General features: G+C 38.8%; 2 protein-coding genes and 1 long non-coding RNA gene across 6 annotated transcripts in view; 1 reads left to right on the plus strand and 2 right to left on the minus strand.

Annotated features, from left to right (window-relative positions):
* Window positions 1-972, minus strand: part of CHD7 (chromodomain helicase DNA binding protein 7) — a 204,175-nt gene extending 203,203 nt beyond the window's left edge. For 3 of the 4 annotated variants that reach the window (XM_039335786.1, XM_039335791.1, XM_039335763.1), the window contains exon 1: window positions 494-972. The gene's annotated coding sequence lies outside the window, so the exon portion shown is untranslated. The remainder of the gene's footprint in view (window positions 1-493) is intronic. The other variant, XM_039335771.1, reaches the window with a different exon arrangement.
* An 8,530-nt stretch (window positions 973-9,502) lies between these two features.
* On the plus strand, window positions 9,503-17,196 carry LOC120304838. Its single transcript, XR_005555857.1, has 2 exons — window positions 9,503-10,008; window positions 10,128-17,196. It is a non-coding gene; the product is annotated as an uncharacterized LOC120304838 (long non-coding RNA).
* The window catches only part of RAB2A (RAB2A, member RAS oncogene family), a 49,596-nt gene continuing 48,195 nt past the window's right edge, over window positions 17,113-18,513 (minus strand). The window contains exon 8 of the mRNA XM_039335824.1: window positions 17,113-18,258. Coding sequence (XP_039191758.1) covers window positions 18,163-18,258 — 96 coding nt within the window. The 3' untranslated portion in view covers window positions 17,113-18,162. The remainder of the gene's footprint in view (window positions 18,259-18,513) is intronic.

Consider the following 18,513-nt stretch of genomic DNA (forward strand, 5'->3'; position numbering starts at 1 on the left):
GGGAGAGCGTTCCCGGGAGTCCCTCAGTCCTCCGCCTCCTCCCCCCGCGCCCCCTTCGATTCCACAGCCAGCCCCGCTTCTCCCCCTGCCTTCAAAGAGACTTTCATCCAACTTTTCCTCCTATTTTAATTGCCCTCCAAACTTGCGCTCGAGGAAAGAACCGGGGATGGGGGAAGGGGAGAAGAGGTCAGAAAGAGAAGCGCCGCCGGAGTCGCTCCGGTCCCGCTCTCCGGTGTGCTCGCTTCTCCCTCCTCCTTCCTTTCTCTCGCCTCCCCCCTCTCCACCCCCACATCCTGGAAAGCTCCTCGGCCGGGGATGCACATGGACCAGAGCAGCACCGGCGGAAACCGGGCGAAGATCCGCGCACGCACACACTGGCTCCATTGCTCTCATTACCCCTCCCCCGACCTGCTGTGGGGCCCGGTCAGCAGCTCCAGAGCCGGTGCGCCGTTGCCCTCCGGCTCGCCCCGATTCTCTAGGCGAGGTCACTTACCGGGTCAGGATGGGCTCGGCGCCGTCCTCGGAAGCGGAGCAGGGGGTGAGGACAGCTGGAGCGCCCGGGAGCACCTCTTCCCCTCAAACAAACAAACAAGCAAGCGAGCGCGGAGAGAAGAGACCCACACAGGCGCACACGCACCGGGAGTTGGTTTCGGCCGGGCAGTCAAAGCGAGGCGGGCGGATACCCCTGATCCGGGCCGGCCAGGAGTCACTGAGGGTCCTCGAGGTTTCTACTGGGTCCCGGATCCGCTTCCCTCCTTTGTGTAATTTCACTCGATTCAAGTTTAATCCGATAGTTCCCGAGCGCGTCCGCAGAAGCCGAGGGACACACCAGCCAGCCAGGCGGCTGCCGCTGCTACCGCCCCCTGCCTGTCCGCTCGCTGGTTCCCTCCGCCCGCCACGAGGCGCGCCCCCGACGCCACTATCCACCCTCCTTTCCGTGGGCGAGCGGGAGGGAGGAAAGAGCGCGCACTCCCCAGGCCCCTCCCACCAAACGTCATCAACTGCTGGCATAATTTATGCAAGAATCCAGCCCTCCTAAAAAGCGGAGGGGGGAAGGGTCAGGTCACTAACCTCCCTCCCCCTCGCGGTAGCCTTTTCAGTCCGAGAGGAAACTCCTCCCATCCTCTCCCGGGAAAGGAGGACGCAGGGAAGATGTGTAGTGGGGGAGGGGACGTCAAATGTTGACAGGGCGCTGGGGACACAAGAGCTCAGACAAGTCAACACCCGGCTCTTGGCTCTCCCGCCGCTCGCTCGCTCGCTCCTTCCTTCCTTCAATCCCTCCCTCCCATCGAGGAGAGGAAAGAGGAGACCAAACCTAAAGTGCCGGTACAGAAGCGGCAGTGGCGCTCTTCTTTATCTATTTGCCCCACGGGCTAGTGGCCGAGAACCCCGGAGGGAAAGGCGGCATTTGCCGGAGTCCTCATGGCCTCCCGCAGACGCAGCGTTAAGCTGCCCACAGAGAACACGCCTCGGCCGGCGCTTTGCTCCTGCAGCGACTGCTCTTCTTGCCTTGGAAAAGTTTTCCGACCTTCACGAGCAGGGAAGCTTCTTTGTTATCAAGTTTGGGGAAAAATAAAGACACCTGCAAATCTTCAACTTTCCGCTTCAGCAAGGAGTCGGTTTCTGGGATTCCGTCTGTTAACAGCGGAGGCGCAGGATCCCTCAACACGGGACGGCGATTTCTCCCGTGAGCTGATCCTCGGGGCTCCCCGTCTGATCCCTTCGCGATATGTGGGGCATCGTGGTCAAGTTCATAGGGATTGTAGTCTATCAAATCTAATGGGGTTTTTTTTCAAGAAACATTAAGTCTTGGATGTGCTTTTTCCAAATTACATTACGACTGCCTCAGTGATACAGCATGTGCATAAATATTAGAAGATAGGATGCGGGGTGATGTGAATTCGGCAGAAATTATAATGGGAGTCTTGCCCAAATATCCTAAGTGAATTCTATAAGACAAATGGCCACATGCTGAAGGGCATCTTTTTCCATTATGGCATGCAAGAGATCCCTGGATATAACATACAGGAGGAGAAATTCTGTACACCTCCTGAATTGTAAAGACTAAAATGTTAAACTCTTATTAGTATGTGGACTGAAGTAGAGAAGCACAAGCATTACCAAGGTACCCACTATTCCCAAATTAAAAGTATTGAAAGAGAGCCCTCTTAATATATTTTTATGTGATGTCTCGATGTGGTTATAATTGTACAGGGCAAAATTTAATATTTTCAAAGAGTTTAATTGGAAGATATTCAGGTTAGAGAGAAATAGGATACCCAAGTTAAAAGACATAGAATCCAGATAAATACTGTGGTTCGGTCACTGACCATTTTCCTCCAGATTTCTTGTGTTTGAATCATCAAAATCCATGTTTGCTAGCTGTCATTCGTACTGTTATTCTTCTGATAGAGTTTAGTTCATGATTCACAATTTTTTATATGTGAAACTGGCAGAGTAACAGGTGCACATTTAAAATATCTTTCTCAATTATTAAAAGCACCTGCTCAGCAGTAATGCACTGAAGATGGTGTCTGATATCAAATTAGAATATTGGTCCACCTAACTCAAGATGAGATGGCCTGCAGGATTTCCATACATTTTTCAGTTCTACTTTTGCATGAAAATACAAGAAGCTTCTTTTTAATATACACTGATAACACAGACTGACTGTGTGGTTGAGGCTTTAAATGCTGAAGTTTACCACTTTAACTGTTGCATGTTCCACATATAACTTTAGAATTTTACAATACATTCAAAGTAAAAATGTTAGTAAAATGGCAGAATGCTAATAAACAATAAAGCAGCTAAAGGCACCTAACTTCTTGTTCTATTTGATTCAATCTCTCTAACTAAGTAAAGTATGTAAATCAGGAATTTGTGAAAAGTAGGATGAGGAAAGAGACAGGATTAAAGTATGGGACTCATAGAAACATAGTGTGGGACTATCTCTTGACTTTGCTTAGATGTTATAGAGATTTATAAAGCAGTACCATGAACATCTTAAAAACAATGTGGTAATTACCAGAAGTATGGCTGAAGCTGAAAACAAGCTTTGTGGAATCTTTGTGAAAATGATTGTTGTGGAAATGATATACATTTAATATATCTTTATTTCACAAAGCATTAAAAAGTATCCATTGAACTCTTAACAGCAAGTTAGTTAAGTGTAGACTGAGTGCATGATGAAAGGAAAAACATAACTGCAATAAAAATATTCAAAGAATGTTCATCAATGGTTCTTCATCAGAGAGGTACAATAATGTTCAAATACCTTATTTAAATATTGTTATGATTTGGATTAAGAAATGGGGGGATCCTTACCACATTTTGGATAGCACAAAATTGGATGGAACAGCTAATACTGAGGGGTCCTTGGGACTTTCTGAGCTTGATTGTTTTCTTACAGAGCACTGATGATGTTATGTAGTTTGGGTAATGAAACATCTGCAAGATGCTCAGAGAGTATCAAAGACCCTTCATTTTAGCCCTGAGCTAGAAATATTGTCCTTTATTGGTACAGCTAATACTCTAGAACAGGAGTCTGTGGACTGGCACCGGTCCACAGCATGCCAGCAAGCGGGCCGCATGAAAAAGTAAAGCTCCATCCTTGGGATGCAGGTAGTATTCAAAATCACATCCCCTCTGATCCGTGGAAAAACCTTTATCCATGGCACCGGTCACTGGTGCCCAAAAGGTTGGGGACCTCTGCTCTAGAAGACAGAAATAACCTTCATAAGAAACAAATCTATCACATAGATCCACTTTATTCTGTACTGATCAGATCCCATCTCAAATACTAATTCAATTTCTGGGTACTGCACTTAAGAAACACAAACTAGAACATAATCAGAGAAGTGCAACAAAAATGATCAGAGACTAGAAACTAAAACCTATAAAGAGAAATTGAAGAAGCTGCATGTTTAGCCTTGAGAATGGATGACTGAAGAGAAATATGATAACATTCTTCAAATATATGAAATATTACACACACAAAAACTCTGTTCTCATCATAGAATAATAGTTTTAAATTATAGGAAGGTAAATTTCATACGAAGTTTAGAAAGAAACAATTTGACCTGGGAATGGTAAGCTCTTCTTCACTGACTGAACAAAAACAGAGGTTAATGGTCAGTTTGCTGGGAATGCTTTAATTTAGATTGTGATATTGAGAAGGGAAATGGGTAAATGGCCTAAATATTTCTATGATTCCATGAGTTGAACCCAAAATGTCCGTTGCTAAGCAAGACAGGAGTTTTGTTCCACTTTATGATCTTTCTTGCTACGGTTGTTGACTCACTGCAGTTATTAAGTTAGTAAAATGGTTATTAAGTGAACCTGGCTTCCCATTGAATTTGCTTGTCAGAGGTTTGCAAAAGGTGATCACATGACCCAGGACACTGCAACTCTCATAAATACATGCCAGTTGCCAAGCATCCAATTTTTGATCACATGACTATGGGAATTCTGCAATGATCATAATTGTAAAAATGGTCATAAGTCACTTTTTTCAATGTTGTAACCTTGAACAGTCACTAAATGAATGGCTGTAAAATGAGGACTACCTGTATATATTGTACTGCAGTGCAATAGAGTACTGCTTTATTTTATTTATTTGCCAAATTTATATGGTTGCCCATTTCACAAAACAAATTACTCTCAGAAATGTACAACAATCTAAAAAATAGTCAATAATAATAATTGCAAAAAGCAGCTTTACTTAGAATAGCTTATATTCTGCAATGATACCACTAACACTATCAAATAGCAACATCTGCCTATCCCAGGTCCTTGGTAAGGACTCAATAGATGGATAAAAATGCTAATTTCAATCTGAGTATCTGGCTGACTGTATGACAAAACATAAATACCATCTGAAATAGAATTGCTATTCAACACTGTCTGTATATAGAGCCAAGATATTGCAATGGAGTTTGGACTGGACAAAAGTGCATGCTTACCATCAAATGGGGAAAAATAGTGAAAACTTTAGGAATCAAGATGCCCTATGGAAATAACATCAGGAGTCTGGATGAAGATCACTACAAATATGTGGGCATCCTTCAAGGTGACAACATCAAGCATACCAAGTCAAGAAAAAGGTTAGAAATGAATACATCAAGAAAGTGAGAACGATCTTAGAATCCAAACTAGTGGAACAAATACTGTCAAGACAATTAATACCTGGGCGATTCCAGTCCTTAGATACACATCTGAAATAGTAAAATGGACTCAAGCATAACTAAAAGCCCTGGATAGGAAGACCAGGAAAATAATAATAATGAATCATGCCCTTCATCCATGCAGCAATGTTGACAGACTCTACTGTCAAGGAAAATAAGTGGGCATGGAATGTTGCAAGTACATCAGATGGTTGAAGAACAACAAAAAAGGGCCATTGAAGAATACCTGAAGAACAGTGAAGAAGATGCACTGAAGCTAGTATACCAGGAAGGCCTACTGAGTACTGAAGAGACCAAGCTGGCCTACAAAAACAGACCAAATGGAGAACAGAAAAGAGACACAGGAAGACAAAGCATTACATAACCAATACATTAAAAAATAGCAAGGGAAACAGATAATAGCAAGACCCAACAATGGCTAAGACCAGGAAAGTTGAAGAAAGCGACTGAGGGACTAATTTTTGCTGCACAAGATCAAGTCTTAAGAACAAGGCCCGGAGAAAAAACAAATAAAGAATATTTATAAACACCTGTTGGAACATAAGCTATATGAGGAGCAGGTTAAAGAAACAATGGTGACATGGGCAATAGATCTAGGATATAATATAAATATGGATCAATGGCAGCAAGTATGGGAGTGAAATAACAAAATCACAGTGGCGACATCATATAAAGAAAACCTGTATAAGATAGTTTACAGATGGTATCTCCCTCCGGCCAGATTAGCCAAAATGTATAACGGATATTCATCTGTGTGTTGGAAATGTAAAAAAGAAAAGGGCACCTTTTTCATGTATGGTGGACATGTAGAGAAGCACAAGGTGTACTGGCATATAGTCTGGGACTGGGCAATAGAAATGACTAGGGAAAACATTCAATACAAACCGGAGACATTACTATTAGGAATACTATAGAAAAATGTAAATAAAGAGGACACATATTTAATTATCCATGTGGTCACAGCAGCAAGGATAACATTTGCTCAAAAGTGGAAAGCAATGGAAGTACCTAGCGGGGAAGCACTAATAAAGAAAATTATGTATTGCGCAGAACTACATAGGATAACTAAAAGATTAAAAAATCAGGAAGAAACAGAATTTTATCGAATATGGAATAAATTTTATAGATGGAGGGGAAAAATGGAGGTCACAGTAAAGAGATAAACTGAGATAGAGACTAGAAATGTATAGTTGTATATAGGTATATTATATGTAATTAATGTACAATATGGACTGAGATGTCAGTCAAAGACGATTTACCATGTTCAATGTTTTTAATCCTTTCTTTTCTTTGTACTTAATAAAAATTTAAAAAAAAAAATAGCAAGGGAAACAGATAATAGCAAGACCCAACAATGGCTAAGACCAGGAAAGTTGAAGAAAGCGACCAAGGGACTAATTTTTGCTGCACAAGATCAAGTCTTAAGAACAAATGCATACAAAGCCAGAATTGAAAAATTAGCAACAGATAGCAAGTGTCGCCTCTGCAAAGAAGCTAAAGAACCAGTGGATCACCTGATTAGCTGCTGCAAGGAGATTGCACAGACTGATACAAACAACACCATGACAAAGTAGCAACAATAGTGCGTTGGAAGATCTGCTAGAAATACTATTAGTCTCCAAGCAAGAACCAGTGGGAACATAAAATAGAGAAATAGAAAATGAAGGAACTAAAGTGTTCTGGGACTTTAGAATTCAAACAAACAGGCATCTGTCACATAATAGGCACCTGTGACTTAACAACTGTCAATAAGAAAGACAAAGAAGTCTGGACGCCAGCAATTTATAAGATAAATATGTCCAGCATTTTTTCAGTTAAGTGCCTAATTTCATTGATTTCCAATAGATTAAGCAGCTTAACTAAAATGTATACAGATACATCATTTATTTTAATATGTGGTTCTTTCAATGGTCACAAAAACTAGCTTTTGGATTATTATGTCCGAGAATATATTGGCTATAGTTTTTGCTAAATGTGGATATTCCACATCTGTTGAACACATATTTCCATACTGTGAATTCCATGTCTATTGCCTCAGTTCACACTAACATGTGAGTCTTTTAAGTATATGTCACAATTCAATCTGTACTATTTTACTCACTTCTTTCTTTCATTTCTTGCAGTTTATAGGTGTCATTTTCAAATAAGTATTTTCAAGATTTTTGCAATTCTGCATTGCCATCAGAAATTCCTTACCACAAGTCATTATTACGATCCATGCATTTCAGCTTTTCTCAGAGCAGGCACTGGATACGCCTTACTGCAGGTCATGACACATGTCCATACAGTCAGAGAATTAATATATAATCTCTCCTACCCCCAGGTAGCTTCTAATTTCTAAATCTTAGAGGTTCAAACCAAGATATCAAATATAATGCAACTGAAGAGCTTATTGTTCAAGAGAAAGGATGTAAGATTATTTAAGATCAGGAGAAATATTATCTTGCCCAACTGGCAATATATTGATAGTATCACTAAATGCCAACTGAATTTAAGTGTTTATCAGTATATACAGTGTTTAACTATGGCTTTTTGAGGTTTTAGGTATTAGCCTACATACTTCTGAGATTTATACTAGAAACAAATCTTTGCCTATTAAGTGGATAAATTTATTAATAAAGCAGATACGGGGAAAGGGAGGACTAATACTTAGCAACAAAATTAATCCCATATTCTTTCTAATGCTGACCATTTTTTCATTTTAATTAATTTGGAAACAATATTTAGCATGGTCTATATTTTATATACTACAGCAGCTTGTTCAGAACTGTATTCTTGAAAGTTCATTGTCTTGACTTCAAATTATTTTGTGTTTGTGTGTGTGAAAAAGAGATGCCTCCTTTTTCATTCAAGCTAATTTCTTAAAGAACTAATATTATCTTGAAAAAACAGAAAAGATAAATACAACCAGAATTGAGGCATGATTCTTGATGAGATATTCTGAAAGATTTTTTTACCAAGACAAAGGGAATACATTTAACATTTCCTTAATGGCATGTCAAAAAAAGAAGGGGAAGGGGAAGAGTGAGAGATCTCAAAAGGCATCATGTTCCAGTTAAAATATGTATCAGAAAAAGGATTTTAATTGAATAATACTTTACTAAGCTGGATAATAACATTCACTATTTCAGTTTTAGTGACAGATCTTTATTAAGGATAGAAATCAAACATACAATATTCTCACTTAAATTCCAAAAGTACAGCATTCATAACCTTGAAAACAAGAGATCCACTTTTTAAAAAAATAGAAAAGCAGAAACAAGGTAAGTTTGCTCATGGACAATTTTGTTTAATCACTGCCTAAGTGATTAAATATATAAGATGCTTATGGAACAGGATGAGAAGCTGTCTCCAGTGTATTTGTAATGTCACTGTACATACATCAGGGCAGCATGCAAGCTTGTGATAGAAACTTGTCAGTTCTCATTTCCTTGTATTTAGGAAACCAGCACATAATTCAGTGTAAATTTTTCATTGTTAAATAGTTCTGAAACAGTATTTCAGAACTCCTTTGTGAGAATATTAAGAAATATCCTTATTCTTCATGCATATTTAGACTACTTAAGATTTTTTTATAATGGAATAGCATGTTTCAGGAAGCATAAGCATGAGTAAGAAGTACTTTGCTAGAACTAGTCTGAAAACTAGCTTAGAGTTGTGACACACAAACTTCCTGAAAATGGAGGCTTTACCAAGTTGAAAAGATCCTCAGTGAATCACTCCAGCTCATTGCAAAATCTTGAACAATGCAAATGGTTGTGCAACTGCCAGTAGTCCTAAGTACAAGTTTTGTAGAGTTTGCTTGCCCATACTGAATACAAATATGGAATTGAAATAACCTTTTCAAATTAAGATTCAGATTTCATTTATACCACAATGACTAATTCAAGGAGGTAGGAGGAACAAAACAAAATTATCTGAAGTTAGCGAAATAAAATGGCTCATTCTTGAAAAACAGGTTCTCTTTGGGAAGAGTTTCTGGAAACATAAACTTCCCGATGACAGATAACAAGAGTCTTTGCTTTAAACAAGAAAGAACTTTATAATCTGCAAAAAACAGGCTGAAATGGGAACAAGTCGTTCCTTCCTTCTCCCATTAAGCCTGCAAAGCCTGTTCTACACTTAGAACACTTCCAGGTGCACGGAGACCGCCATCTCCTTACTGTTATTTCAACGTCCCCCATCGCTTCAAATTTCCGGGTGGTTCGCAAATGCCCCCCCCTCGTCTTCTCCCTTACACCCCCCCCCCCAGCCAAAACGGCCCCTCCTGGCTTCTGCTGCCCAAGGTTCCTTTGACCCATCCACAACTACCTTCCCACCTGTTTGGACTCTTCCTCTCTGCATCTCCTCTCATCCCCTGGCATCGCCGCCGCGCGTCTTTTCTTTTCTGGAAACTCTCGAGCCTCCACAGCCCGAAGGGCACCCTGTCTGCCCGCCCCGTTTCCGTTCTGTACACACACCTATTGCTGAGCGCTAGTCTTTCTTCTCCCGGAATTCCATTTCCCCGATCCAGTTGTTCCTCTCCGTTTCTTACGTCACAATCTCAGGGTTTTCCTTTTCCCTGACGGCACTTTTCCCTCAACGCGCCATTGGTTATGACCCTGAGCCAATGGTAGGAGATACGCCCCTCCCCCTCCCCTCCAACTGACTGTGCCGGTCAGGTCCGGCTCGGCACATACAGATTCCCCAGTCCCTGGGGATTGGGCGTCAGTTCAAAAGTGGGCGTGGAAAGAGATTGGGGGGGGGCAGGGAAACTCTCAAAGCACCAGGTGGCTCTGGGCTGGTCCCGTGAATCCGCGAGGAGGAGCTGGGCGGATTTAAAAGGGTAGGGCAGGCGCGGCTTGAAGGGCTCTGTGGAGAGGCGACTGATGTTCGCGGAGAACAATGAGCCGAGCTCCGGGGCCGCCTCTAGGACTACTGAATTTCCACATTAATTTTTTTCAGACGCGAAACGGCGAGATGTCCCTTCCTTGCAACTGCAGCTCCACCGCGAAAACAAGCGGGCACAAGCTCCCCGACGGCGGGCTTCCCACCCCAGAACACGCTCAAGCAGCTTCCGACCTCTCCGCCTCCGCTTGGATATCCCCTGCAGGAAGCAGCAAATGCTCCGCGTTTATGATCTGCTGTTCCGCCAATCGGGGGAAGCGTACGCCACCTAATGCAAGTGCAAAAGCCTCGGTCCTCTCCCAGCTCTTTGATGATCCACACAGAAAACCTCATCAGAAGCCCGTTCAGGAAATGGAGACCCCCTTCCTCCATCAATAACACAGGCAAGGACAGGGAGTCGCCCCCGCAAAGCAGCCGTCGGTCCCCTAAATAGTTCACCCACAGGAAGTGAGAAAACCCTTCATGTTGGCCGTCAGCGTTTCCCACAGGAAACTCGAGGCCTCTCTCAAAAGAGCTCGGCGTTAGCTGCTCGCCGGGCTGTTAACCATTTTGCTTGCTTGCGCCATTCTCCCGCAGCCTATTTCATTCGTAAGCGGGAACCAAAGAATTATTGAAGCTATGCGAAAAAGGAATTTACAGTGAGTTCTGCCTTGCCTTCAGGTGGCCAGCGACGGTGAAAAGGGTCGTTTCTGCTCCGTTTTTCAAGGAAGGAAAGGAGTTGAGCTGGAAGTGTTTGAAGTATTATAATCTACAAAAACAAAAAAACAAAGTGGCATTAACTCGGTACAGAGCTTTAGTTTACACCGCTCTTTTCCCTCTTTCAAATTCAATTGAATTTATTTTTGGAGGAGCACTGCTCCCCTAAAGTAAACTATTACACTAATACAAGACCGTAGTTCACCATTAGTATCCTCGAGTACTCGAGTTTTCTTGGTTTAAATGAGGTTTGTTTCATGTATAAAATGGACTAAATTCCCAGAACAAGGGGAAATGTTTTTGTAGGGCTACACTATGTAGACTGCAAACATTCCCAAGACTGCCAGACACAGCAAAGAGCTTTTTTTTTTATCCCTCGGTTTCCATCTAGTGGAAATGGCCATTCTGATTTTTGCCACACCTACAATAATTTGATATAGGATATTGTATCTAATTTGGCAGCATTTCATAGTAAAACATTTACAGACTACACAACAAACCATACAATATGGTGCAATTCTTTTTGTTTAATGTACTATGTATAAAAAAACTATGGTTTATACAGCTGTCCACATAAATACTATCTGGTTTACATTGCCAATTCAATATTTCTTCAATTGTGAAAAATCTGTGATTTTCTAGAATTTTCAGAATCTCTCATCCCTGATACTGACAGCTGACAGATGTCATTTAGCAACAACAAAAAACTCAGTTTTCCCTCAATTTAGATGGTTGTATGACAGAATATAGGACACTGACCAACTATATTTAAAGCTTAGTTGTCTGGATTCCGAATGTATTAATATGTAATTCAATGTGCCATGCATATCCAGAATACTGAAGAAACCATGATTCAGTTAAACACAAGTTACATGTTATGTGAACATAGCACATTCACAAAAGGAAGTGGTGGACTTGTTTGAAAGAGGTTCTAGATCAGTGGTTCTCAACCTGTGGGTCGGGACCCCATTTGGGGTCAAACGACCATTTCACGGGGGTCGCCAAACAAGACTGTCCGCCATTTTTTCCCTTTTCTTTGGCCATGCCCCTGGCACCCGGTGATGTATAAGTGGTTGAGGGTCATCACAACATGGGGAACTGTATTATGGGGTCGCGGCATTAGAAAGGTTGAGAACCACTGTTCTAGATGCTGCAGGCATTGCAAGAATAGTAACTTTACACCAGTGCTACGCAACCTTTTAGACACTAGGGATTGGTTTAATGGATAACAATTTTTACACTATAAATTTTTCCACTTGGACCTGTGGGGGGGGGAAACGGAGGAGCGCATAACCTGGATCTAGCACATGTGTAGTTTTGCTTGTCCACTGCTCATCTCCAGCTATGTGGCTTGGTTCCTAACTGGCCATGGAATGGTCTTGGTTTGCCTGGAGTTGGGTACCCCTGTTTTACACCACTGAAAAAACTTTGATTCATGCAATAATTTATTGATTTCACACACTTGTGCTTTTTTCTGAATGAAAAAAACACCTTGCAATATAAAATTACCAATACAGCAAGGATGGGAATAGATTAGTATGTACCATTACTGTTCCAATTCGTATCTGATCACTGACTTGAAAATGGTGTATCATTTCTCATGGCCTATGGCCAGAGACCAGTGCTGCAATCATTACAGAATATGTGAACATGATCCAAAATCTAAGTCCAGGAGGCCAAACTTTTGAGTCTGATAGGCCCATCTGAAATTTCAAAAGCTGTAAAGAACAAACATTCAAAACACAACAAAACACTTACTTCTAAAAAAGAATAATTCCTCAGAATCTGAAATTAGAAATCAAATCTGAGATTGATAACAAAAACCTATTCCTTTAATCCATTTTCTGTTTTAACAGAAGCAAATTTCAGAGAAAGATGCATAGGTGTATCCCAACAAACCCATTTCTTAAACCATAAGCCTTTTACCCTCTTAAACATTGATGCACTCACCTTTTTTTTAAAAAAGGAACAGAGTGCTTATTCTATACCAGAGGTGTCAAACTCACGTCACGTGATGTGTCCCAACCTATCGTGACTTTTTTGCCGGCAATGGGATGGGCAGAGTTTTGCTATGATGCATCCAGCCCACGGCCCTGCAGTTTGACACCCCTCTTCTATACTAATAATAGTATACCAATATGTTGTTACATTCATGGAAATATAACATCAGTAATTATTGTAGGCTATAACCTGATATGAAGTATAACATAATGAAAATGCTAAGTATTAATTGAACAATTGGAGAAGAATCCCAGATATTCCTGTCTCAAAATTCTGTTCATTCTGATAGTCCATGAAGTTTGTAATTTATCTGATGACAGCTTCAGTGCAAGCCTTCCCTTCTTTGTGCAAATAAGAGACAAATGCCAGATTCAGAAAACTAACAGAAAAATGCATTTCAATTGTCGTTTTTAAGTATTGATTTTTATCAGTCTAGGGTACTTATGAATATTGAATTGTGAAAGAAAAATATAGATCTCAGACACCTAAAACAATTTATATTGCTTTATTTGCTACACTTAAAGTACACCCTAATTATATTTCAGTTTCATTGCCTCCTGGTGTATTTTCTTGAGAAAATCATAGATTAAAGTAGCAAGGTGGTTTAATGGAAGAAAGAACCAACCAGTCCATAATTAAGAAATACTTTTACAATTCTTATTTATATTTGTGTCATGCAACTGAGGAATATATGTGAATGTATAATGTGAAAGTATAATGTGAAAGTTACAGAAAGAAATTTATGTTTTGTCTGCTAGGACAAAATATCTATTTCCAGTGTTTAAAGGCTTTAAAAATCTGCTTAAGGCCCATCTTCAATTATTACATTAAAAAAACTAAAATGTAATGGAACCTCTCAGCCTGACCTAAATGAGATTTTATCTTTCAAAATCCTCTTTATCTGAAATGTTTTTAGAAATACATAATTGCTTAATGGAACCACTTCCCCACCTAATTATTTTATTTTCTATGGACAAGTGTCAGCAAGGCAATCTTATTTAAAAAAAAAAAAAAAACCTCAGCTGCTAGAGCATGGAGAAAATAAACCTGACTCAGGCACTCCCACTATAGTTTAAGTAGGATAATATAGTGTTTCTTGCATTTGCCAAGAGTCAGTTCCTTTTTATCCACAATATTTTAACAGTTGTTTGTAAGAGGTCCAAAAATAATAAAATCCATCCCAAGAATAGAAGCGATAGATCCAATATATACTATTTTTGTCATGGTCTTGGCTTTGTTAAAGCATTTTAGTAGTTTTTATTAGCAACAATTTGGTTTCTTTCATGCATAGCAAACCTTGTACTGTAGACAGTTCATCAGCTGCTTGCATAGTACAGTACCATCATGGATTTATTTGCAAACTAAACTTCAATATCACAATAAAACAAACTACATTAACAAGGCTGCAAGGAAATTCTACACCTTAGTGAGAAAAAAACCTTTACCGTAAAGCAGGGCTGTCAAACTGCTGGCCTACAGGTCAGATGCATTACACTGAAGCCGCGCCCACCCCATTGCTGGCAATGCAAAGAGTCGTGATATGTCACAACATGTCACATAACGTGGTGAGTTTGATATCCGTGCCGTACAGGTAGTCCTCAACTGACAATCACAATTGAGTCCAAAATTTATGTTGCTCAGTGAGAAAATTGAGTTTTGCCCCATTTTCTGACTTTTCTTGCCACATTTGTTAAGTGAATCACTGCAGTTGTTAAATTAGTAACAAAGTTGTTAGGTGAATCTGGTTTCACCATTGATTTTGCTTGTCAGGTCACAAAAGGAGATCACATGGCTTTGGGACACTACAGCCATTCTGTCAGTTGTCAAGCATCCAAATATAAATCACATGATCATGTTACAAGTCATATGTGTGAAAAATGGTCATAAGTCACTTTTTTCAGTGCTATTGTAACTTCAAACAGTAACTAAGTGAACTGTTGTAAGTCGAGGACCACCTGTATTGTCTGAGTAAAAGATCAATAATTTCCATTCTAAATGAAAACATACTTCCATAAATGTAATTTAGCTTTCTTATTTGGCAATTTTTGAACTATTTGGAGTGCCTCATTTAAAAAAAAATACAAAAAACCCCCCAAGTAACTGATAAAGTTTAAACTTAAAAGCATGTTCTACTACGGTATATAAATATGTCAGGCACCATCCTTAAAGGGTACTCCCACAGTATTTACAATAAATGGAAAAAAGCACTGTGAAGACAATTTTTTTCAACATTTTATCCAGTTTTCCTAGTGATCATCCAGATCTCTGCACCAATTTCTATAGAGATTTAAACTTTTCTAGAAAAGTTCCATAAAATGTAGCAATTGCTAAGTATATATTAAAATACCTTATTCTATGAATGACCAACAGTAAGCAGATAGGGTACTTCCAATGCCTTATCAAAGTTTCTCTTTAATGCAAAGGTATTGTCAACACCTGTAACACTATGGCTGCTAAAGCATCATTTCCAATATAATTCTGTATTGTTTTTGAAATGGGATAGGAAGGGGAGAAAAAAGGGAAAAACAATGTTTGCTTGTAACAAAGGCAGAATGAGACTGACAGAGATGAAGCAGAATATAAATTTTGAACATATAAACAATACTTCATGTTTTAAGTAGCTTCCAAACATTATGGTATAAGTAACATGTATTGATCATTTCTCACTTTTGTGAGACACTGCATTAAGCAGTTAGATCTGTTACATTTGGAATTTGTACCATACAAACCCAGTGATTAGAAACAAGTAATACACACATATAATAGAAAATTCATAAATTTCTATTTCAAATATATATGTGTACTATATATATTAGAGAGAGAGAGAGAGAGAGAGAGAGAGAGAGAGAGAGAGCATATTAGGTGTGGTGTACAATACTAAAATGCCATATCCAATGAAAACATCACAAGACAATGTTGCTAGTAGGGCTCAGAAACTATTAGCGTAAGCAGCAGGAAAAATCCATATACTGTTGCTTAAAATGTTTGATGAAAAGAACAGGATTTAAAAGGTACAAATTCTCTATTTCAAATTATTCATCTTCAGAACTGCTCAATTTTTGCAAGGGAACACTGTACCTTAAGAGGGAAGAAAAACATCAGTTACAGAAAAGTATTTCAGTATGGAACAGCTGATTCATCACATACACATAAAAAACCCTCAATTTTCATGGCCAACAAACTCAGATCTTTTAAAGTATGAGTTTGTTATTACATTTATAGAAAATGTACACTGAATAGTACAATTGAGATCATGACAGAAGACAGCATCAGAGAAAAAACATCACTTACTAGTATTCTTATCATGAACAGTAGCCTGAAATCATGCATGCATATTCAACCTATAAAATCCTTGTTATTTGCATGCTGATTTTAGGTCTTGGGTCAATTCCACATATACTGGTGAATTCCCCGTTGTCCCTAACCCAGCATGGCAGATGAAGGGGATTTGCAGTTGAACTAAATGTGTATGTGTCACATATTTCTATCATTGACATACTCAGCCCTTTATAGACCAATGTTAAGCAGAACAAAGCAGTCCCTAATGAATAAAAGTAGGTAATCATATCCCCAAGAAATCGGTTTCATGATTGTCATGAAGCTAAAAGGCTTTTCTGGGCACCTTAGAATAGGTGGGCATCCTGTGGACAGCACAAAGCCAATTCAATATTTTTATTGCAGCTTCTAAAATCCCTCAGATCATATCACTGAAAATTGGTGCCAAGGTGCTGCACTTTCCATTACTAGTTAAAGGAAATATCAAAATCCAAGAAAAAGAGGTAAATTAAGGCTTGTGTAGAAAAGCTTTTTAGAAAAACTCACCCAATTAGCACACACACACATACACAAACATTCACCTTCACAAAGCCTGGACTCTGGCCCATCCAGTAGCACTGTTACTGTCCTAATTCCTATACTTGTGACTATCAAAAATGTGCAACTTTTGGACACAAATACTATTTGCTATATCTTTGTTTTAGAAGTGATATGATAAAAATGTAATAATTACATATATTGTTCAGTGACTGAATGTCTATCAAGAAGTTCTAACATTAAATTAGGTTAAAATTAAGAAATTAAATTATTTCCACTTCCTTTTGAATATATCCATATCATATTTTCTCTCTAAATTGGAAATGTTAGTTGGGTGATTTTTAAAAAAGTAATTAGCAATACTGTTGATTCAAGAATTTTCACTTAAAGTCCTATCCATCTTCCCTTGTTTAATATATGATTACCAAGAACTTATTGTGCACAGAGGAAAATAAATGAAAACTATGGAGAAAATGAAAATAAAATCACCATGGGGAGTGCAGCACTAAAGCATTTTCAATTTTGTCTTCAATCAAGTATTTGCAATCTGGCAATTTTATTGTCACACCTCCTTCACAATAGACAAGATGTTTACCATATTAAGATTACACGTTGCCACCAAAAAATAAAAATAAAAAGCCCAAACCAAAAGAAAACCAACTTTACACAGTTATTGTACATCTATGCTGAAAAACTGTCCTTGATGAAAAACATTTACCTATAAGTGAAGATGGAAATAAATTTACGATCAAACTCTTCATAATATACCACTTGGAGTTTCAATGTTTTCTCTGTTTTCATTCATAATATGTTTAACCTACACAATTAAGGCAAACAGCTAATCCATTTCTGAAGAGGTGTTATGGAAGTTGTGAGCAAATAGCAAACATTTGGCATTAAAATAGGTAACATATATGTAGCTTCTAATAATATACATAAAGCATTTTTGGGGAGTCAGGATTCTAGAATGACAAGACAACAAACATGCTAACATATCAATAAAGTTTAAAATTCAATATCTAAGCAATTTCTAATAATGCTTTGCACTTCCAAGCTCTATTGAATTTATGCAAATGCATTAAAGAATTATAGCTTGGCAAATACATCCAAGCAGGTGGTTAAACTATATATACAGAAAGTAAATGATAAATATAGGATTAAGAATCTCTTTTTTTTTTCAGAGCTGGAAATGGACAAAATTGAGGACAGTTCTACAATAGTAAACATTAGGTAACCACAGTAGCTGGGCCACCTAACTACACAAACCGAATAAAGTACTCAGATGACTTTGTAGTGTTTAATACAGTTCGTAGTCAAGGGCACAAGACAATATTTGACAAAAATAATCACAACAATGGATTTCAAAATGAAATGGAAATATAGATATGAATACAATCTCCAAAATCTGTATTTTAAGTGAACGTTAACCATTTATTCAAAGTTGTACAAGATTTGAAGAATAAAGTCTTCTGCAACATGATGCCATCTTACAATAATTTCATGTCATAGTTGAAACTGAGTGGAGAGAGGGAAGGATGAAAGTTAGTAGGTCTCATCAGGCAGCTAGGAAGTAAAAATAGGTTCAACAGCAGCCTCCACCAGCTTGTTGTCCTCCTTGATTGCCTGCAAGTGTTGCATTAGTAGCAGCATGCTGAGGGCCGATTTTAATGCCATTTGCCTGAAATAAAAGTGGAATGCACATTACTGATTTGAAACATTGACATGGAGTTTGAAAACATTCTATTTGTGATTTATGAACAAGTAAATTGTTTTCATGTTAAACAAGCTGTAATTATCATAAATTGTAATAAAAGAAATGATTTACTTATATTACTTCTATTTTTTAAGAATTTCAATACCAAAACTCAACAGTTTTCTACTACTATTATAAATTCATATTATACAAGCATTTACACATGAAACAGTTTGAATG

Source organism: Crotalus tigris, unplaced genomic scaffold, assembly GCF_016545835.1.
Source record: "Crotalus tigris isolate CLP2741 ecotype Arizona unplaced genomic scaffold, ASM1654583v1 scf7180000017546.9332058, whole genome shotgun sequence".
In the NCBI taxonomy this organism is placed as follows: domain Eukaryota; kingdom Metazoa; phylum Chordata; class Lepidosauria; order Squamata; family Viperidae; genus Crotalus; species Crotalus tigris.